Source organism: Hermetia illucens, chromosome 4 (genome assembly GCF_905115235.1).
Source record: "Hermetia illucens chromosome 4, iHerIll2.2.curated.20191125, whole genome shotgun sequence".
Taxonomy (NCBI): domain Eukaryota; kingdom Metazoa; phylum Arthropoda; class Insecta; order Diptera; family Stratiomyidae; genus Hermetia; species Hermetia illucens.
In genome coordinates this window covers 1,847,088-1,870,581 of record NC_051852.1, presented here as the reverse complement: position 1 = coordinate 1,870,581, position 23,494 = coordinate 1,847,088, and the positions used below count along the sequence as shown (strand labels likewise).

At 43.2% G+C, this 23,494-nt stretch overlaps 1 protein-coding gene across 3 annotated transcripts in view; it reads right to left on the bottom strand.

Annotated features, from left to right (window-relative positions):
- Positions 1 to 23,494, bottom strand: part of LOC119654874 (transcription factor collier) — a 177,982-nt gene that overhangs the window by 139,881 nt on the left and 14,607 nt on the right. For all 3 annotated transcript variants that reach the window (XM_038060469.1, XM_038060471.1, XM_038060470.1), the window contains exons 2-3: positions 17,290 to 17,507; positions 17,167 to 17,222 (exon numbers count right to left, since the gene is read on the bottom strand). In XM_038060469.1, coding sequence (XP_037916397.1) covers positions 17,167 to 17,222; positions 17,290 to 17,507 — 274 coding nt within the window. The remainder of the gene's footprint in view (positions 1 to 17,166; positions 17,223 to 17,289; positions 17,508 to 23,494) is intronic.

Here is a 23,494-nt window from a genome sequence, read left to right as displayed (position 1 = left end):
TCTGGTTTAATTTGAGTGCTAGCCAAATGGAGAAAATAAGGATCTTTGAAAGGAAATGTCTGCGTGCTTGCACGGGGCTTAATAGGACTGCTTCGTCAAACTATGAGCACTATGTAACTAATGAAGTGATGTATGCAGCTGCTGCTGTGCCAAGAATTGACACAGTTATCATCAGATTGATTCAGAATCATATAGTGCGATCTGCTTCGCATGGTGAGAACTCTTGGGTTTCACAGCCGTTCTACCCAAATGATGGGTATTTTGAGAAAACTCTCACGACAGGCTTCATTCCTCCCAAAGAGTTCGTGTATTTTGACAGGAATTGTCTAATTCTTGATTCTGCTGGTGATCCGGTTATGTATCATATACATAGACGGGCGACGGACAAAAGGATAGAATACCCCCCGAATTTGACAGTGGGGGCTCCGCGATTCGACTGGAGATACTCCAGAGAGAGAGCAATTGATATTAAGCGGGATGAAAAAGAGAAATCCTGGTACTGGTGGCTGCGGGATGCCGGTTACCGGTGCTCAGTTCTGCCATTTGTTTCTTGGTGGGACTATGTAAATAATATAGATATTACACAGGTGTTACTTTCACCTCCGGTCGTTATGAATTATACTTAACTTAACTTAACTTAAACTTAATGCTGGACCGGACCAAATGGGGAGCAACTTACTCCCTCTTTCCTGGTCCACGGACCCCTCGCTTAGGGCTTGCACCCAAACTTTTCAAAAAAGCAAGCGATGGTGGCTTTACGGTTTCTTACCAGGGCAGAGGCAAATCGTCAGACGCTGTCTCACCTCTACCCTGGGAGCAGCGTGACCGTAGCGGCTCGCAGATGCTGAGTGCTCCCATCGCTTGCTTTTTTGAAAAGTTTGGGTGCAAGCCCTAAACGAGGGGTCCGTGGACCAGGAAAGAGGGAGTAAGTTGCTCCCCATTTGGTCCGGTCCAGCATTAAGTTGATGCGGACTTAGGACCCCATCATTCTCAAAACGAATATTTTCAGATCTGGCCAAGCTCTGGTCAATAAGGCGGATTTGCGCTCAATATAATTCGTGGGCATGTCGTTTTCTACGAATTATATAAAGGAGCAGGAGCAGGAGCAGGAGCAGGAGCAGGAGCAGGAGCAGGACTGTTCCGCTCGAAACGTCTCACCATAGGGTCAAAGCTCTTACTGTACAAGACTATGATCTTGCCAGTCCTCATGTATTCCTCGGAAACTTGAGTTCTTAGCAAGAAAAATTGCGAACTCTTGGCCGCGTTCGAGAGAAGAATCCTCCGAAGAATTTTTGGCTCCCTACATGAGGATGGACGATTCCGAAGCCTACACAATGACGAAATCTATGAGCGATATCATGACCGTCAGGTTGTGGATAAAATCCGGCTCAATAAGTTACGGTAGGCGGGTCACTTAATCCGTATGGATGAGGATGATCTCACCGGGAAAGTCTATAAAGGCAATATCTACGGTAGAAAAAGAAGACGAGGCAGACCCTGCCTAAGATGGAGCGATGGCGTAGGTCAGGACGCCAGACAGCTTTTAGGGATATCGAATTGGTGGACCTCGGCGCAAAACCGGGATGTCTGGAGTTCCTTATTAAGGCAGGCCTAGACCGTATACCGGTTGTTGCGCCGTTGATGATGATATATTATTAATGTTCAACATTTGGTTTAAATAAAAATGATTTTGAAAATGAAAATGAAATAAAATGAAAATGGTTTGTTGCAATGTTTTACTGGAAATCTTCAGAAACTTATGTTTGTTATGGTGTTATGAGAGTGGAAATATGATATCACCGCGATCACCCTCGTCTTTCATCATCCATCATCTTTTGCATTTTTCCAAATCAAGATGCTCCCAAATTGTGTTTTCATTGCAGATTGCAGATATCTAAACTCATCACGTAGGCATCGGATAAGTCGACACCTAAGAAAATGCGCTTAACTCAATTTATTATGCAATTGGTCGTGTGCTTCACAAATTCATGCACATGCCGGGCCACCATTCAACACAAGTCAGAGTAATCTTATCTCAATGAACATCAAAAATTTTCAAATACAATGTCCATCTCTCAAATTTCAGAAAGTATCTAAATCCGTAATTACGGTAAAAATAATTCGAACAGTAGAGAGAGCCTGTCAAAATTCATATCCTGGAAAAGGATAATATTTACGAGGGGAGAGAGATGTAGTAGAATTGGGTGTATGTATGTAACTGAAGGACCAAACAGGATTACATGTTTATTTGTCTCCTACGTGAGTTCCCCTTTATCATGCACCGCTGCAGAAAGGATGCGTAGATATCAACCTGCCATTATACCCTCTAACACAGCGATGTAGTGAGAAGGGTGCAAGTACATATGACACTTTGTAAATGTTCCTTTCAAAGGACTTTGTACAAAAGAGCAATCGGTGATCGGATTACATTTCAAGAGGGTTTGATTATAGTGAGGCTATCCACGGAACTGAATTTTTTTGTGAGGGTTTAAGTTGCGATCACCACAATTTTTCTTAACCAATTCTTAGAAGTATTCCATGCGAATTAAATGTTTCGTGGTACTCAAATACCAACAGCACTTTTAAAGACACAATTGTTTTCCACGAAGTACAAAATAAATGTCAGGCAAACCATCCCCTACTCCTACCCCCACCTTCATTAAAACCGTTTTGATGCATGCAACCTTCAACTTCAACTTCAAAAATCTATAGGGATGCATTATAGGTTTAAAATCGAGCTCACCCCATCAAAACATCCTGAAAATCATCCACAATATAATTTCATCGAGATAACTAATCTTCGGTACATCGAAATCTAGTAACGTCGCATGTTACTGGTAGTAAATTTTCTAAAGATATAAATTATCTGATTTTTTCATCCCCTCCCTAGTTGCCTGCATGTTGTGTTGGGTTGACGGTGTTATATTTTTGCTAATTTATGCATAATCAGACAACAAGCCTATCCCGTATGTAACTTCTGGTTTCATAATTGTTATAATTAGACCCGGACATATCCCCGAGCTGCCGTTCATTTTTCAAGCCCCGGCTATATCGCGTACTGAACAGAACAGGATAATGACTAGTCCAGTAGTCTTCTGTTCGACTAGTATACCCGACTCTGGGTTCAATCGGATCGCCGTATAGTCGGGTCGCGCCATCTTTTTCAACGGAAAATTCACAACATTAGATTTGTCGGGCGATAAAACTTCGCGTTTGCCTCTCATAATGATTACACTATCTAGTACTTGGCTGTTGAAGGGTTGAAAACTGTTTCATCGATAACATTTATTTATTATGCATTACGTAAATGTTATTCTATACAGAGTAATTTTCATTGTGGGCCTATTGTTCCAACATGGGGATACATTTTCCTCTCTAGCTAGCAAGGATACAAGTTTGAATTAATGTGGAAAATATTAGAGGAACAGACAATTTTATGATGATCCTTTAAGAGTTTTGTGGATAGCGGACCTGATTAAAATCCATTTAGTATCTTGTGTGATGGTTCCTTTTCAACATATTTTTTTGATTTTCGGGAATGGGAATGTAGTTGCTGCAATCAGCGATACTGTCGCAGAGTATTGGTACCCTTCCTCTTCTCTTGAATAGTAACATAGGCCTTAACTCCAGCAAGATTCCTCTTGCCAACTTGAGTTTCACACTTCCAGCTACTACGATTGTCACTCTTCAAAAAGCAATAAGAGACGTTGAGATGAAAGTCCTGGGGGTTTAACGTGAGTACCTGCCGTGAAGGCATAATCCCACGGTCCTCTTAGAACACGGATTGATTTCGGGATCACAATCAGAGCCCCGCCATGCAAGCACAGCGGTCTTGGTTTATACTGAGTGTAGGCTCAGCGTTCATACCAGTGGATGCGAGGCCTATCTAACACCTCTGCCGCAACTAAGGGGTACGGCACCCGAGTTGTACAGCGCAACTCCACGCTTGAGCTCCGAGGAGCTCTGCCCGCGATGTAGGCATAACGACAACCACCATGAAACTCCCACTAGGGGGCCAACCGCAAATAACCGGGCCGAGAACACATCCTCCAGGAATTCTCCTGGAGCATATGCTCTCAGAGGGCCATCCCGGTTCTCATGGTACCAGATAACCTCCGGTGAGGCTTCGTGGCCGAAGCCACTTCAGATGAGTCCCTTGCAGACTCGGGTCTGATCGCCCTCCTCGAGTACGTGAGGACGAAACCAAGAGGGGAGAAAACCCGGGTACTTCAGGGGTGAAAGCAGGAATCTGGAAGCCCGTCACTAACTATGCTAGTGCGGTCAAACGCATTTGGCTGGCCATACTGCCAAAAGCGTTTCCCGAGCAAATACTCACTCGTGGGGAAAAAACTATCGAAGGCCTTGTCGTCAGACAGATTTGGAAGGGATGGACTGCGAAACTTGTGTTCATTGGGATACGCTTCCGATCAGGTTACATATCGGTGGACTATTCAACGGAGGATACTGCAGAGTGGCTTGCGACTATAGTTCCTACATTGCCAACCTGGGAAGGAGCAGAACTGTCGACATGTGCTGAGGATGTTATACCTGGAACACACATGGTGACACTGTTTCTTCCGAAAGCCGTAACAGTAGGGACAGAAGATCTCACGGACATCCTAATCGCCCAGACTGAGGATTGCCATACACGTTTATGGAGAGTCTTCAAAAGTAAGGAGGAGCACAAGGGTAGACTAATCACGATCGGTGTGGACCGATCCTTGGAGGCAATCAAACGTCGGAATTGCCATATCAACTATAGACTTGGCAACATACTTGTGCACATGCACAGGGAAAAGCTGAGGAAAGACACTTCGGAGGAGACATCGGGTAGAAAATTTACCGAGGTCCCCGAAGGAATTTCGGAGGCCACAGAAGCGGAAAAGACTGGTTTAATCAGGGAAGTAGACCTGCTGCCCAGTGAACTAAGGGGTACGGCACCCGAGTTGTACAGCGCAACTCCACGCTCGAGCTCCGAGGAGCTCTGCCCGCGATGTAGGCATAACCACAACCACCATGAAACTCCCACTAGGGGGCCAACCGCAAATAACCGGGCCAAGAACACATCCTCCAGGAGCATATGCTCTCAGAGGGCCATCCCGGTTCCTATGGTACCAGATAACCTCCGGTGAGGCTTCGTGGCAGAGCCACTTCAGATGAGCCCCTTGCAGACTCGGGTCTGATCACCCTCCTCGAGTACGAGAGACGTTGAGATGGAAGAATGGATCACAACGATAGGAGGTTCGTCTCGGTTGATCTTAATAGAAAGAGCGCCAACATTAACTACACCACGTACAAAGTGTTCTCCTGGAAGAAAGAATCATTAAATTTATAAGATTCAGTCTTAATATAAAGTGGGGGATTCTGAAAATCGCGTGGGTCATAATGGTCTCCAAATGCAAAAAGCAAGAATTGTTTCTGGATAAATTCGATTCTGTCACTATGAAACTTGTAAGCTTGGTTCCAAACAAAGCAGGCGTGACTCAAATGTTTTTGAACTCCCTCGATCGCCATTTGATGAAACCAAGTTGTTTAATTGTCGTGGACAGGATTCTGTCATATTGTAGATTCAAACGGAATTTGCTATTCAGAATTATACCAAGGTCGATGACATGATAGTATCACGTTATCGACAGAGTAAGGATGAGTTGCAGTTAAGCTATTGCGAGAGAAGCTCATCGTGTTGCATTTATTAGCATAAATGTAGAGATTATTATGGATACATCAAAGTTTCAGAGATTGCAGGTAGATTGAAGAAAGTCTACATCAAATTGACTGTGGATAGTATGGTACATTTTCAAGTCGTTCGCATAAAACAGGTGAGGTATGTCAGACAACACATACGAGATAAGTCGGAAATGATAATAATAATGGTTGGCGGGACAATCCATATTGGATCAGGGGCTTGAAGTGTGTTAAAGCACTTCATTCAAGATCGTACCAGTATACTACAGTACACTGTAGGAGGCAATGTGGTCTTGTGATAACCCGAGATTGTTATCCTGATTTGACCCAGCTCCTCACTTACAGCTGAGTTGACTGGTATCCGATATCCAGTCACGATAACAAATCCCTCTGCCACCAGTGAGATTGGAACCATGACTTTCCCTACGATAGTCCAGTGCTCTAACCACTTGAGCCATCCGGGCACACCGGAAGTCGGAAATGAAAATGTTAAATAGGAGAGGACCTAGATGACTACCTTGGGGTACTCCAGAAGACACGAAAACCTTCTTGGATAGATATCCTTGAAACTTAACGAATTGAGTTCGATTCAGAAGATAGGATTGAAGTCAACTGAGTAAGGAACCCAATATACCAAAGTTACGTAGTCTGCTCAATAGAACATGAAGATCAACCCGGCCGAGAGCCTTGCTGAAGTCTGTATAGATCGCGTCCACTTGGTGTCCTTTTTTCAATTCGCAGAGGACGTTAGAAACTAGAATGATGAGATTAGGGGAGGTCGACCAACATTTTCGAAACCGATGTTGTTGTTCGTTTAGAAGAGGGCCAATGACTTGAGTGTGTTTATCATAGATCAGTTTCTCGGAAAGTTTAGGGATAGCTGACAAGATAGCAACACCTCGATCATTTTCAACTGACCGTTTGTCACCACTCTTAAAGATGGGCGTGAGATGAGAGGACTTCCACATGAATGGAAAAATGCCCATTGAGGACGATTTGTTAAAGATCGAATGTAGAGGAGTAGTCAGTTGGTCTATGCACTGCCGCAAAAAAATAGGCAGGGATTAGATCGGGGCCGGGGCTTTCGTTAATGTCAAGCTCCTGAATAGTTTTACGGATCTCTTCATGGGTCAAAAATATGTCATCAATAAGCGATACTGGAATCGCATCAGCGGTGGTGGGTAGTGGGATAAGAAGTGGACAGATAGTACTTGGAAAATGGGGGGCGGGAAGAAGTGATGCCCTCTGTAAACAGGAAAGTAGGGAAATCGGTTGTTTTTCGTTTTATATTGACGAAGTCAAAAAATTTCTTAGCATCTTTGATGATTTTTGTACGCATATTTAGTTATCATATGAGTCATATGCTTCGTGGGATTTTCCGGTGAATTCCTTGGAAATTGTATCGTACTTTGCCTTAAGATCCTCGCTAATGTTGTAACCATTTTTCATAGCTTTGTAGAGCTTATTCCGTTTGTTCTTTAGATGTCTTATATTACTGTCAAGCCAGGGTTCCGACAGTCTACTCCACTTCTTTATCTTTGACAGATAATAGTTGATCGCGTGAAGGATGATCTTGTAGAAAGATGCTACGAAGCATCTAGATCGGGAACTGAAAGGGAACTGGTCCAATCCATGGGGTCATCCACTCAGCTATCCGGACGTAAACTGTCATATACAATTTCATTATTGTACGAATGGATAAGGGGAGGATCGGTGGAGGTAAGTTCACAATTATCCTGTCATCCTCTTCTAAGGAAACTGCGATGGACGAAATTATGTCAATTACCACATTATAAGTAACTTCGTCAGATCGGGGAGGAACGCTGTTGTAGATAGGAACCTAGGCGTCCCATGGGGAGTATTTCTAAGGGATCTCAGGGGAACTTTATCATTAGATATGATACTTCTTCTGGTCCTCGCGCCTTTTGCAAGTAAAAGGTGTGCGGAAGTAAACACGACTCTAGTGAAAAGCTTTGATCCTACCATAAGAGGTGAACACAGAGTACCTTGGGCTGCAGGGTACCCCCCCAGGGTACCTTGGGCTGCCAGATAGCCACTTTATGCTTAGAAGAGCGATTGGCTATTGAAGCTGGTTTCCTGGAGGCTGTGATTGTCAAATGGCTATATCTGTGGTTGTCATTTCCAACAACGTAGCTTTCTAACCATAATATCATTTGATGGCTAGACAGGCTGGAACCTGTCTTACATGATTTATATATCGTGACTTTCAGAGTCCTTTATTGGAGAGCACTTATCTTCTTCTGAATAGGTGGTGATGTGGACAGTTAAAGACGTAAATCCGCCCTAGGGCTATTAATGTCACTTTATTACCAGTTTCATCTCTAGTTTAAAGGTAGCTAGAATACTTGCGGCATGGTGATAAGATTATGATTTATGCGTACTCAATTCTGTCTTACTTCATTTTCAAAAATTAAGATACGTTTTTCATTGAAAGTTGGTAGGGCTATGCAATCGGATATAATAGGAAGCTGGGAATATAATAGGAAGCTAGCAGTGCACGAAATTGTACTTCTACTACTTCTTGATTGCATCATTATTTTCGTTTTGCCTCCTTTCGCAGCAGTGTCAAGAGTATGCAGTTCCCCTTGCGTCGGTCAGTTTTCGAGACATGATGTTGAGGTCATCTTCGCCCGCTAACCATTGTATCAACTTAATGAATAGCTCTGGTATTGGTATCCATTGCTTGGACAGCATAATCGAGTGTTAGATTGAAGGGCGTCGGCGCCAGTTCGTCGCCCTGCTTCAAACTAGTATGCCTTTCAAAGGGATCAGTCAATCGTGTTCTGCATCCTGACTTCTGGGATGGAATCATCAGTGCTACTAGTTTTCCTGGTATACCAAATCGCAGCATTATGTTGTACAGTACTCAACAATCCTGCTTGAAGTCGATAAAGATTTAGACGATACTTGGGACGAAGAATAGGGGCGAAAAAATAGAACTATGAACATATCCGACGAGTAGTAGTGAAAAGCGTAAGACACAGTTATCAATTGAAAACTACTCCCTGTAAAGAAAGCTTAGTCGTCAAATGTCGCAAGAATGGTCAAAACATGTAACCTGCCCTTTCTGCAAAAGAAGAGACAATGTGCGATGCTAAGATTTCATTACTTTCATCCTTCTCCTACATATTCATCCAACACTAGAGTTTATCATAGGAAATCTCCTAGTGGAAGCAAAAGACACGCTGCTACATAAGTCCTGTCAAATTGCTGCATATACGGATGACATAAGCATTATGGTGTGATCTTTCATATCTTTTCGTTTATTCAGGTGACAAATGAGTATCATCATCAACGGCGCAACAACAGGTATCCGGTCTAGGCCTGCCTTAATAAGGAACTCCAAACATCCCGGTTTTGCGCCGAGGTCCAACAATTCGATATCCCTAAAAGCTGTCTGGCGTTCTGGCCTACGCTATCGCTCCATCTTAGGCAGGGTCTGCCTCGTCTTCTTTTTCTACCATAGATATTGCCCTTATAGATTTTCCGGGTGGGATCACCCTCATCCATACAGATTAAGTGACCCGCTCACCATAACCTATTGAGCCGGATTTTATTCACAACCGGACGGTCATGGTATCGCTCATAGATTTCGTCGTTATGTAGGCTACGGAATCGTCCATCCTCATGTAGGGAGCCAAAAATCCTTCAGAGGATTCTTCTCTCGAACGCGGCCAATTGGCTTTTTTTTTTGGGGGGTGAAAAAAGGGAGAAGAGGAAGAGAAGGAAGGTGGCAAATGTGGATTGTGTCGCCCATTTTTTTTTCTGAGGTTGGGAGATCAAAAATTGTAAGGATGGGAGGTAGTTGGTCGCCTGAGGAGAAAATTGACGAATAGTAAGCTTCGCCAGATCGAAGCCAGTAAAATGTGAAAAGTGGATCGCGATTATATGGGACGTACTCTGTTTTCCTATCGAGTGCCAAAGCAAACTTCGTCATTTCCATTCTTGTTCTCCGATTATTGGTGATAACTTGTGCGTCACGAGCAAATAAATGTCTTACCACTTTGGAAAGTGTCCGGCAATTTCCACTCGTAAACTCAAGAAAAATCGGGAAATTCACCCCGTGAGAGATAGATTCGAAATTTTTATTCTACATGACTTTAGCCACCCTTTTAGTGATCGCGTCTGGCGTTTGTTGCGAACGGTAAGGAGGTGGTACCTATGCAAGATGAGGATGCAGCCATGACCGCGGTGACATCTTTATAGAATAAATGCGCCATAGTGTGCAGAGTTGGAGATCACTATGTTCAGCTTATAATGGAGCGATCTTTGAAGTGTTAGCTGCAAGGATACATTCGGTCCACCCTGATGGACATTGCGATACACCTACCAATTTCTAATCGAAGAAAGTTTTTTTTTTATTGTTTATAAGAATTTCAAAGTTTCTTTATTTTGCTAAATATTAACTTCCCTTTGTATGTTTAATAAGAAATAATTATTGCAGTGTTTTGAGCCCTAGAATTCTTATTGCTCCCTCTCCCTCTCCCTTCTCCCGGGAAGCGGCTGTCCTCCCTTGTTAATTAGGTCCCCCTCCCCATTATGTTTAAAGTGGCTGGGGGCAAACGATTAGGTTGGGTCGGCCGTCGCGGGGTTACAATATCCGCTCGTCGGGTAAATGTCCGAATCGGGTCAGAGCTGATCCTGCCCCGTCCATTCCTCGCGCTTTAGGTTTTGTGAATTAGTCCTTTCTCTTATTAGACCGTTTGGCATTTTAGCTCCTTTTAGGATTGAAATCCTGCGAACCATTAGATTGGGTCGTCCGTCGCGGGGTTACAATATCCGCTCGTCGGGTAAATGTCCGAATCGGCTCAGAACTGATCCTTCCCCGTCCATTCCTCACGCTTTAGGTTTTGTGAGTTAATCCTCTCTCTTATTAGACCGTTTGGCATTTAAGCTCCTTTTAGGATTGAAATCCTGCATAATAGTTGGCAAATTCATCACATCGGCTGTTTTTCTTGTTACTGATATTCTAGCCTTTCCATTCCAAACTAGTAATATTCCCTTTTATGTCAAATAAAATATTGATTTGTCTTGATGAGATTCAAATATGAAATATAGGAACTGGGAGTTCGGAATAAAGAAAATCCAAAAATTCAATATTATAGGAAGGAAATAACATGAACACCATCAGATATATTTTCTAGAAGAGATGGATAGATGATACTTGCAATATCATAAAAGTGATATCATCTTAAAGTGTAATATAACATTACCACCACCGCGTTGGATCCAAACATCACCAAACATAACCGCAATATTTACATAACTACATTACCTAACATCACATTACCAAAGTGATGGTGATATTACTTTACATTACAAAACATCATTTAATATCATCATTCTTTATAGTACAACTGGCTGCAGCAGTTCTGAGGCGATGCCAACGATGAGCATTGTAGTTATGATTGCCTGTTCTATTGGCTGGCTTCGGACTAGTTTTGGGCTGGTTTTTGGCTGACTTCGAGCTAGAAAATATTTCCGGGTCCATGCAAATATGGGGATGTAGATTCTTGGATTAATTGATTTGTAATGTTATCGTTTGGTAATGAATATCGGCTGCTGATTGAAGTGTGTATGGCGTTTTTTTACGCAATATTTCTTAGTAGAAATGACCGAGGCATGTGTGGAATTCCGACGTCAACTATCGGTTGTGAATCTTTTCTCCTCTCAGGCTTTCATGTAAAAAGATGATTTCGATTTTGTGCCGAGCAAGACAACTTCTAAGTTAAAAAATACTCATTCGCAGAAGTCATGATTTCTTGTTCTTTGAATGTGAAAATATTTCGCACCCAGTCATATAGGAAATCAAGCCAGTTTATTTTGACATGCCGTTCCCCGCGGAACAAATTGCTCCTTGATGCCTTGCCTATTGACCATGTTAAGTCAATTTTACGGTCAATCTCTAGTGAACAAATACACACTATTGGTTACTTATGGGGGTGTGGAAGTAAACTCACTTCTAGCGAAAAGCTGAGACACAGGGTACCTTTGGTCAGGTAGGCATGTCTAACTTCCAGGTTAAGCTACGTCTAGCTTCTAATTTACATTTTTTATATGCTGTCACATGCGGAGTTCTTTGTTGTAGAGCACACTCTCCTAAAAAATGATGATGATCCAGTGGTCTTTCTATACTGTGTTTGTTGTACGAGTGTATCCGGCTTGTTTGCACTGGCTCTCTTTATTATTAAACAAGTCGGGAAACCGGAAGCTTGACGCTTCAGGTACGAAAGGTTTTGTGTATTTCTTAGTACGTAGCACGTAATATATGCATATGTCCACTTTCGGGTGATATTGACATTCATAGTCTTCAATTTTCAAAGAAGCAACAACTTCGACGTATTATAAATTTGTTAGTAATAGTACAATTTCCATCAAACTTGGTATGATCATGCTCTACATTATAGCCTACATCACTGTAGAATTTCTTGCCGCTAGGATGAATTTAAGGGGGGGTTTCAAGCCAATTTCAAAAAATTATAATAATAATAATCGTTGGCGCAACAATCCATATTGGATCAAGGCCTTGAAGTGTGTTAGAGCACTTCATTTAAGACCGTAACGGTACACTACAGTAGACTGTAGGAGACAATGTGGTCAGCATTGCGCTCAAAAAAAATTATAGTAATATACTAATATTAACTTTCCTTGAACAGATATCGGTATGAAAGGTATTTCGGAGCCAAGGCACCATATAGTGGCAGCCTCCTGATTTTTTTTGAGATTTTTCGGTTTGGTAGTTTCTGAGAATGGCCCCCTTAAAGAAATGATCACTTTCAACCCCCCGCACTCCCCACGTTTCCAAGAAATGTCAAAACTAAGACCGGCTTCGAAAAGTACTAATCGAGACCTTTAATTTGAGACCCCACATGACTATATTTGATGAAAAAAAACTTTACATCCCCCTTTTGCATGTATGGGGACCCCTTCTTAAATTCAACGTAAAGGGATGTAACTCACTGTATGTGTGAGCGTTCACAGTTCCCACCTTTCTACCAAATTTGGTGTCAATCGCTATAACCGTCTCCGAGAAAAATGCGTGTGACGGACAGACAGACAGACAGACAGAAGTACGTGGTGCGTATTGTTGCCGACTTCCTAATCGATAGGACTCTGTGCTGTGAATCAGATGAAGGAATGAAATCCTACCAAACGACATGCGGAGTTCCGCAAGGGTCTGTCCTAGGGCCACTCTTGTGGATTATTATGTATAACGGGGTACTGACCCTAGACCTTCCTACTGGTGTGGCCTCCATTGGTTTCGCGGACGATATTGGTGTGACGGTTGTTGCACGCCTTCTCGAGGAAGCCGAGCTCTATGCAAATGAAGCAGTTTATGAGATTAAATCCTGGTTAGAGAATGCTGGTCTACAGCTCGCAGAGCATAAGACGGAAGTAGTACTTATTACCAAGCGGAGAAAGTGCACTTCCATGAAGATCAAAGTTGGAACGCAAACAATTTATTCCAAGCCTGCACTTAAGTATTTAGGTGTAATGATTGACCAGAGGTTAAATTTCAGATTGCATGTGGAGGGTGCAGCAACCAAGGCATATAACATCGGAGCGCTGGTTGCGAGAATGCTACCAAATATAGGTGGCCCAAGACCGAGCCGTCGACTCCTTATTTCAAGGGTGGTCAGCTCGATCCTACTGTATGCAGCCCCAGTATGGGCAGATGCACTGGAAAATATAATAAATAAGAAAAAGATTGGAGCTGCGTATCGCATAAGTGTACTCCGAACATGTTGCGCTTACAGAACAATTTCTAATGAAGCAGCTTGCGTGATAGCAGGAATGATCTCGATTGAAATTCTGGCGAAAGAAATACAACGACTTTACGATCGAACGTACCTCACCGGAGAATCTCCTGCCCGTCGGCGACAGTTCGCACGAGCTGAAACTGTCGCGGAATGGCAAGAGAAGTGGGACGAGTCAGAAAAAGGCCGTTGGACTCACAAAATCATATGGGACATCCGGAAATGGATCGAGCGACCTCACGGCGAAGTAGGTTTCGACGTAACTCAATTCTTGAGCGGACACGGAGGCTATCGAGCATATCTGTACCGATTTGGGCGCGATGGTTCGCCATATTGCCCACAGTGTGCAAACATTCCAGAGGACGCAGAACACGTCTTTTTTCACTGCCCCAGATTCGAAACCCAAAGGGCTACATTAGAAGCTACAACCGGGGAGCACTTTACACCCGAAAATATCATGGAGCTTATGGTGAAAACCAAGGGGATATGGACCGAAGTTGAAAAAGTGATTACAGCCATCGGAAAGAAGCTTAGGCAGGAGGAAGTCATCCGAAAGAATGAACGCGAGAGGAACACGAATGTTGACATGAGCGCAGAATAAATTCTGATCCAGCTCCGCGACGTAATACCAAGTGGGAGTCCCGCGGGGAGAGTGGAAGGAGAAGGAGGTGGTTTTAGTGGGTAAGAGTCCCACATAACCGTGCGGCAGAAGCCTGCGGTAGCTTTTGAAGCTTTCCACCTTCCATCGAAAAAAAAAAAAGACAGACAGACAGACAGACGGACAGACGGTAAACCGATTTTAATAAGGTTTTGTGTTCACACAAAACCTTAAAAAAAGGACTAAATGATTCCTGCATTCTGTTTATTTTCCCATATGCGCATTTCGGTAGGTCAACCTTTATCAGTGGGTTAACTTATTAATACATACAAAACGATAATAATACCTGCGCTATGCTATGGATGAATCTAACACAAGCTTCCGAAAATCTGGTCAACACCTTCGAGAGGAAGGTTCTGAGGTGAATTATAGGAGCTAAATGAGAAGCACAACATGATTTGTACTAAATATTTGACGATCCCGAATCCTCCAAATTAGAAAATCTTCAGAAGTTGCAATGGATTGGCCACATTCAGCGCGTGGACCTAAAAGCTGATACCTAAAAGGATATTCGAAGGGAGGTCAAAAGGACGAAGACCGATAGGAAAACCGCGAAATCGCTATGAAGATTCTGTTGACGAATACCACATATCACTGCTTGGATTTCAAAATTGGTGGGCTTGATCGATGGTTCAAGAAGTTGGAAGAACAACATACTGGAGGTCATGGCCCGAAAGGGTCTGAAGCGCCTCGACAACGACGTGGTTGTACATTTAAGGAAAACTAAGAACGAATCGAACGAAATCAAGCGGCTGGATTCGTCGTTGCAAGTAAGGCTTTTTGCTTCGTTTCCCAAAACAGATACCCTGCAGCTTTCTGAGAAATTGGTGGACACATTGCAGATGAACTTTATCAGGAAAATAATAGAAATAGTGAACCCTATGCAATCAAGAGTTGTATGAAATATTCGAAAAAACTGAGGTTTATATGATAATCAAAGAAACTTCAACCGGCTGGATTCGCGAGAGGATTTAAAGGAGAGTAAACTCAGCAAATGCCTCATAGATTCAGCTAATACTGCTGGGATTTAGGACTCGATTAGAAAGGGTCGCTATAACTCCAGAAAGAGTGTCTTGAAAGTCAACACCCGGAATGGACAATAATGCCTAGACAATGAAACAATGTGAAATGCTACAAAAGACCTTGATTGACAAGCGCATATGGAGAAAGGTGTTTATGAAGAAGAACGAGAACTGTGATTTGAACCCGGGCAATGAGATCAAAAGACGCGAACATCTCAACCATCGCACCGTACCTTGTAGTTTCGCAAGGACCATTAAAACTACTTATCAAAAACACCTAGGTCTCTGTCCATAGCTGGTATTTAAAATAGACAGATTTCAGGATAATTTTCTGGCCCCCTTACAGCTTCGGAATTGCCTTAAAAAATTGTAACTTTTTCAAACATTAATCGTCCAACCTAAATGTGACTTTTTCAAAAAAGATAAAACTCTTCTAAAATGTTATTTTAACTTTAATATGCAAAGTGGCAATCTCTAGATAAAGTTTAATTTCGGTAGTTGACGGTCAAAAATTTATGATTAAAAGAAGTGAACCAAAAAAAATTATAATTAATTAGTACTTCGTGTGTAGATAAGTCAATATTTCCAATCCTTCCACATATGTATTTCGTAACAAATCTAATAAAAAACATGTCACCAGGAAGGAAATATTTCGTACCAATCAAGGACGATATCATCCTTCCTCCAGCACATACAAACACATATTTGTACGAGGGTAGGTAACACAAGCAATTATTTCGAACAAAGGGTCATCTACTTTATCTAAAAGCAAATAGTATCTCAATCAATTTATTCCAAATCAGTGGCGTTAGTTGTGCAGGGAGGTCTTTCACACTTGCTCAGAATCTACGAACTCTTTCTCTTCTGGTCATAATATCTAAGTCTCGACACTATAATGACATTTCGATAGTAATCAAACGCCCCTTTCTGTGATCTATGACTTTCCACGGGGAGGATGAGTCAGACGACGAATTCGAATCCCTTTTTAAGAAAAATTTACTTCTACAGTGTGAAGGATTCGATTGATTACAAAAGGGGATGAAATGGATAAATTCACTATTGGCTACCAGCAGTCAGTTGTCCGGGAGTAAAGTGAAACGTCCAAAAATTAATTGACCTTGAAATGTGCCAACGATAAGTGGGCAGCCATATGGTCAACTTGTGTTTACAAAAGGCGAACATTAACACGAACATACGGCAAGTTTGTCGACTCCATGTCCTTCGACTGTCGACTGTATCTAAAGTATGAAACTGCAGCGTGGTACGTTGAGACTTGAGCTTCGACTCGAAGGCTCAATATCCGACCATCTATGTATATATATTGAGTCCTAGTGCACACTTTAATTAACTGCGACAATCAATTTTCAATGGAACTTATGTGTAAACCCATTACAATAGAACAGGGTATGGAGTGAGTACATTCTGGGGGTGAATTGCATCGATAAGAAGTTCAGATTTGATGAAGAGTTGAGTATTTACTTGAATTCGTATTAAAAACATAAATGAGGAGCTTTCTAAAATCTATATAATTTTCCATTCAATTTATGGAAAATTTTTTAATAAAGCGATTATAAAAATATACTGTTAAGTAAGATGCAAATAAGGATCTTAGATACAATGCATGAGTATCGGATTTATTGCTGACGATGTTGGGAGTCCTGAGTCTGCATTCACTTGATGACAGACCGGACCACTTGGGAAGCAACTCACCTCCTCTGTTGTGGTCCATAGACTCTTCTTTTTTGGGTTAAACACCCAAGATTATCAAAAAAGTTCGTCCACGGCAGAGGCAACTCGTCAAACACTGTCTTACCTCTGCCCTGGGAGCAGCGTGACCGAAAGAAGTGACAGGTGAAAATCGCTCCATTTATACAACTTTTTCGGTCATGCTGCCCCCAGAGCAGAGGTGAGGCAGCGTCTGATGAGTTGCCTCTGCCATGGACGAAATCGTCAGTCAACTTTTTTGGATTTAGTTGGCTTATCGAATATACCTTGATTAAGAGAAATTTATCTCGTCCCTTACCTGTTTTGTAACCGAATCGATTAATCGTACAAAAATATCTTGTTCCTGGCGGGCACCTGATAAATGAAATTAGATCAGCGTTAGTTGATGACAAAGCGCATCCTTACAATTATACACACTTACCATTCGCATATAACAGTTGCAATCTATACTGAATGCCATTATTTGTTTTCTGCCCATCTGGTTCTTGATCCTTTTCGATGAATCCAATAAATGCAGTTCGTTCAATCTCTATAGGTTGACCGGCACGATCGTATAGAGCAATAACGAAATGAAAAAAATTTGATTTGCGCAAATTGCTTGGCGGTTGTTTCTCAAAATGCGCCCGACCGATTCCTAAGCTGTAATAAAAAGATACATTTTTAATGGAAACAGAGTTATTGAAGGGAGTTTTAGTTTAAGTAGTACAATGGAGGACGGTACCAAGACAAATATTCCATTATTGAATGGAGGAGATTGTTTTCAGCCGCCACTTATTCCGATGGACGCGAAGTGGAGCAAGGACTACAAGGTCGTACATAACCCTAAATATCAAATACAACAAATGGTCCACAGACGAGGCGTATGAAGCACGACAAGTGGTAATGAAGCGGAAACAGGTTATACCTTGGGAAGAAACTGTACAGAATATCGCACATAGACGGATCAATGAGTGAGTACATGGACGCTATCATGACAGCGGTTACACTGCTCGAAGGATCGGGCAAGCCATTCGAGGGTGAGGGGGTCGTAACTGATGGGGTTTCAGAAATCTTACTAGACGCCATGTCGAGAAGGACCTTACTATCGGGTCTATAGGGAAGATCGTGAACGGATACCAGAGAAGAACAAAATATCAAGAGTCCAGCAGCGTGAGTTCGGAAGTGGCTCTAATATCAGCAACTGTAGGCGAATCTAACCTGGAAAATAGTAATTTTAAGAAAACTTTTCGATGGAAAGGAAAACAAAGAAAAAAAGCACGTTTTTTAAAGTGGAGTCTTAGTTCCAGAGCTCAGGCTTTCAGTAGGCCCATTGTACTATCCCCTTTAGACAATCACAAACTATAGCCGGGGTTCGAAACCCGGGGCACGACGTCGAGGTGGTGAAAACTGACCTCTCAGCTATCTCGGGAATCGCACCATCGAAGGAGAGGCGTCCTTGCTACCGCTGTCAGAAGCTACGTCATTTGAAACGGGACTGCAGTTGATACAAAACGATGAAAGCACAGACTAGAGTAAGCACGGAAAGGTCGAAGAAATTTGACGGTGACAACAATCGGAATCAATTTCTCTTTGAATCGAGAGACTTTTCTGTGAGGGAGATGAAAACTAAGGCCAGTTTGTTGCGTGGATAGCCACTGGAATTAGAGGTGATTACCTGTTCTGCATTATGAAAATGGCAGATTTCAAAATATAAAGCTGACAGATCTAATTCGTTTTGAAACTCGAGGACAGTTTGATTTCGAAGGAGGCTTTAAACTGGTTTGCAATGGTATCGGATGTCTAATTCGCCAAAGACTAGGAACTGTTGCTGAGGCAGACAATGACGGCAATCTACAGAGGCTGAAATGAAAGGGCGCCAATGAGAACCCACACTGAACTAGTGAAGGAGTGTGGACTCGTGAGTGGCATTGACGACGAGATTTCGTAACGAACAGGAAAATGGTCAACTTAAAACAGGCAACATGGATGAATCAACTTGTGAGAGCTGTTTTAAGAGCAAAGAAAAGAGAAAAGAAATTGCGGATACAAATCCATTCAAACGTATGTGAGCTGACATAGACAAAATACAAAAAGGAAACAGATGCAGATGCATCGACGACTATTCTCGGTTCATAGTCGCCAGGCTGCTGAAACTGAAATCAAAGGTATCCAATGTAATTAAAGATAATGCTGCAGTAATGGCAACCAAAGATTGCAGACAAACAGTGCAATACGTTGACAACGGGAAGGAATACCTCTCCCAGAACTCCAAGGTTTTCTGACTGAAACGGAACCACGGTGCATATTTCAGGTTCTTGCGAAAGAATAATGACGTGTATTTCACTAGAAGAGGAACCTGCCGGAGGAGAAGATCATCGTCCTGTACAGTCCAAAGCAGATGCCGGTTGAAATCCTGACGAAGCCATTGGCCGGAGGTAAATTCGAAGGACTTGCAAAGGGGCTATGATTATGTAGGTCCGATTACTCAAAAGCAGGAAAGAGTATTGGACGTTGGCGCTTCCATAATGTTTGGGCAACGTTCAAACGATGACGGAGGTCAGTTAGTTTGTAATTTCAAATATCAGAAATAACGAAGCTACTCAGATGACCGTTAATAAACTTGAATCGCGTACATAACTCAAGAAAGATCCTGCATTATTGATTATTGTCAAAGTCTTGCTCTCTGGGTAGAATTCATCAAACTATCTTTTCTCTTTATTTGTCTCAGATGTTGAATTTAGATATAAACAAGTCGGAAAACCGGAAGCTGGACGCTTCAGGTACGAAAGGTTTTGTGTATTTCTTAGTACGTAGCACGTAATATATCCATATATTATGTGAGAGTATCCACTTTCGGGTGATATTGACATTCATAGTCTTCAATTTTCAAAGAAGCAACAAATTTGAGGTATTATAACTTTGTTAGTAATAGTGTGATTTCCACCAAACTTGGTAAGATTATGCTCTATATTGTAGCCTATATCACTGCATGGTGCTAGGATGAACTTAAGGGGGATTTCTAACCAATTACAAAAAATTGTAGTAATATACTATTATTAACTTTATTTAAACAGATATCGGCATGGAAAGTATTTCGGAGCCTAGGCACCATATAGTGGCAGCCTCCTGATTTTTTTCAGATTTTTCGGTTTGGTAGTTTCTGAGAATGGCCCCCTTAAAGAAGTGATCACTTTCAACCGCCATGCATGTATGGGGACCCCCCCCCCTTAAATTCTACGTAAAAGGATGTAATTCACTGTATGCGTGAGCGTTGACAGTTCCCACCTTTCTACCAAATTTGGTCTCAATCGCTATAACCGTCTCCGAGAAAAATGCGTGTGACGGACAGACAGACGGACAGACAGACAGACAGGGTTTTTTTTTATGGTTATTGCCCCAGCAAGAGGGGGGTGCTGACACCTTCCAGCGCGCCCTGAATGTGACGCCGATTCCACCAGTCACCAGGGACGAGCTGCTAGAGATCTGCAGTCGAATAGGCGACAGTAAAGCCCCGGGTCTTGACGGCATACCGAATAAGGCTCTCAAACTTGCCGTCAAAAGTAGACCGGATATGTTCGCGGAGCTGTTTGAAACGTGCATGTCGGAGGGTATTTTTCCTGCACCATGGAAGCGGCAGAAGCTGGTACTGTTGCCTAAGGCTGGCAAACCTCCAGGTGAACCGTCCTCCTATAGACCCATACGTCTTCTAGACACTATGGGGAAAATGTTGGAGCGGGCCATTTATAATAGATTACTTCCAGTCGTCGAGAGCCAAGGGGGCCTTTCAGATAGGCAGTATGGGTTCCGGAAAGCCAGATCAACCATCGATGCCATCAAAATGGTTACTGGCTTGGCCGAAAATGCAATTCACGGAAGGGGTTGTACCAGCAAATATTGCGTGGTGGTGACCCTGGATGTGAGGAATGCATTTAACTCGGCCAATTGGAACCTTATACGAAAGTCTCTGGCGACGATTGGTGTTCCCACCTACCTCGCCGCTATTATCGATAGCTACTTGAAAGAGCGGACACTCTGGTATGATACCGATGACGGATCCAAAGAGTACGTTGTCTCCGCGGGTGTCCCCCAGGGCTCTGTACTGGGCCCACTACTGTGGAACATCATGTATAATGATGTGCTCAACCTTCCGGTTCCGGAGGAGGCTATGGTGGTGGGTTACGCCGCTGATATAGCACTGGTTGCGGTTGCAAAGCATCTCGAGGATGCTGAGTTGTACTCAAGCGAAGCAATTAGTGTTATTAAGGCTTGGTTAGAGAGTGCTGGACTGGCACTCGCGGAGGAAAAGACGGAAGCGGTCCTCATCACTAAGCGCCGCAAAAGAAATTACGCCTGCATTAGAATCGGGAATTGTATCATCACTTCCAAACCGGCCATCAAATACTTGGGGGTGATGATAGACGGAGGACTTAATTTTAAGCAGCACATAGAGCATACTTGTAAACGAGCATCCACCACGAGTATTTCTCTGGCAAGGATGATGCCGAACGTAGGAGGCCCGCGGCATACTTGCAGGCTGCTCATAGCCAGGGTGGTGAGCTCTATCATGCTGTATGCAGTCCCAGTTTGGGGAAAAGCACTGCAGGTTTTAGGCAATACACATAAACTGAGTGCGGTCTACAGAAGAACATCCCTAAGGGTGTGTTCTGCCTTCAGGATCGTCTCAGACGATGCAGCGTTCGTCATCTCGGAAATGATGCCGATTGACATCCTGGCAACCGAAATGATGAACATTTATAACACCAGGTCCATCTCTCCCTTATCTCAGGTGAAAAAAGCCGAAAGGGAGAGATCCATAAACAGGTGGCAACAGCGATGGGACCGGTCAGAAAAGGGTCGTTGGACTTACAGGTTGATCCCTTCCATCGGGGAGTGGCTGGAGAGAAAGCATGGGGAGATCAATTATAATCTCACCCAGTTTCTCACCGGCCATGGAGGATATCGTCAATACCTGTACAGGTTTAAATTGGACACCTCGCCTAATTGTCCAAACTGCGGGGTCCCTGAGGACCCGGCGCACGTTTTCTTCCAGTGTCCTAGGTTCGTGGAAGAAAGGAGGAACCTGGAGGAAACTCTAGGTGAAGTGCTATCACCGGAAAATTTTGTCCGAAGAATGGTAGCCTGTCAGGAAGACTGGGATGCGATCAATTCCATGATCGCTGTAATCCAGGGAAAACTGCGAAAAACAGAAGAAGTGAGGAAGATGCGGTTACGAACCCCGCGGGTAGACGGAAGAAGACCTAGCTAAAGTAAGCTAACTCCGCCCCGTGATGTAATACCTAAAGGTGGTCCCACGGGGTAGGGGGGGAGTCGGGGGTGGTTTTAGTGGGTAAAAATCCCACACTCTGGCGTGCCCAGGCCAGAGTCTTTTGAAGATTTCCACCTCCTCAAAAAAAAAAAAAAAAAGGCAGACAGACAGACAGACAGACAGACAGTAAACCGATTTTAATAAGGTTTTGTGTTTACACAAAACCTTAAAAAGTGACAATTGCCATAGAAATTATCGAAGATCCTTTCCTTCTCCTCTACCTAACATCCAATGGGGCTCACATTTACCAATTTCATGAAGAAATCTTAAGGGCCGAAGTTACCAACAGATAATATTCTTTCTCATCGTGCACATGATGGTGGACCATAACGGAGAAAATGCTCCATTTCCAAGTCAGGCAATTTCTTTCACCAACGGAAAGGGAGGGGAGGAAGGCAGTTGTTAGTTCAAGGAAGCTCTTGCCATCCGGTCCCTTCGCAGGCCGAGTTTCATCTTCTTCGCAGTAAGAAGAGCCCAAACATATTGCCCAACACGACTCTATCTGCCAGGGCACCACAGCATCTCTTTGATAATGTCGTCTGGAAGGAACTCCCAAATATCTGCGTAAAGCTGCTGACGAAAACTATTCAACGTTTCACAAGAGAAAAAAGTGTGTCCAGTGTCGTCTGCCACCCCATTGAAGAACACACAATCAGGAGATTCCGGCATCTCAATCAAATGCAGGTAAAACTGAAAACCTTGGTGCTCACTTAGGAATTGGGTAAGGAAGTAATCAATCTTACCATGCGTTCGGTTTAGTCACGGATTTTAATTAATGATGTGCCACGTAGTCCACCTGCCTCTTAGCACATTTTACCTAGAGAGTTACCATTCGGGACGTTCTTCACGGGCAACCACCTCTTTTAAGTTTTCGTCCTTGCAGCTTTACACTCCTTAGCAAGGATGGCAATGGGTATATCTCTCGCGATCATAATCACGGCCGGTTCTGAGACTTTGCGATAAGCAGACGACACTCGCCAAACTCTCCGTCTATGCACTTAAGCAAGGCGCTTACGATGCATATCATTATCAGCCCATACCTCTCTGCCAGAGACCAGAACGGACTGCGTTACTCTCATAAGAGGAGGTCTGACTGCTTCGGTTGTTTCTAGCGCAACCTCGTCTATATAATCGACTAGGCGCAACTCTTCTGGCATGTCGAGTCACAGCAGACTATCGTAGGAAGCGTTCCAGAGGTTCGGCCTTAGGATGGATCCCTGTGCTACTCCCGATGTGATCTCCATCCTCCCGGGGCCGTGTAGCGTCTCATAGAGCAGGGAGCGATCTTTCAGGTAATCCCTCAATATCCGCAAGAGATAGC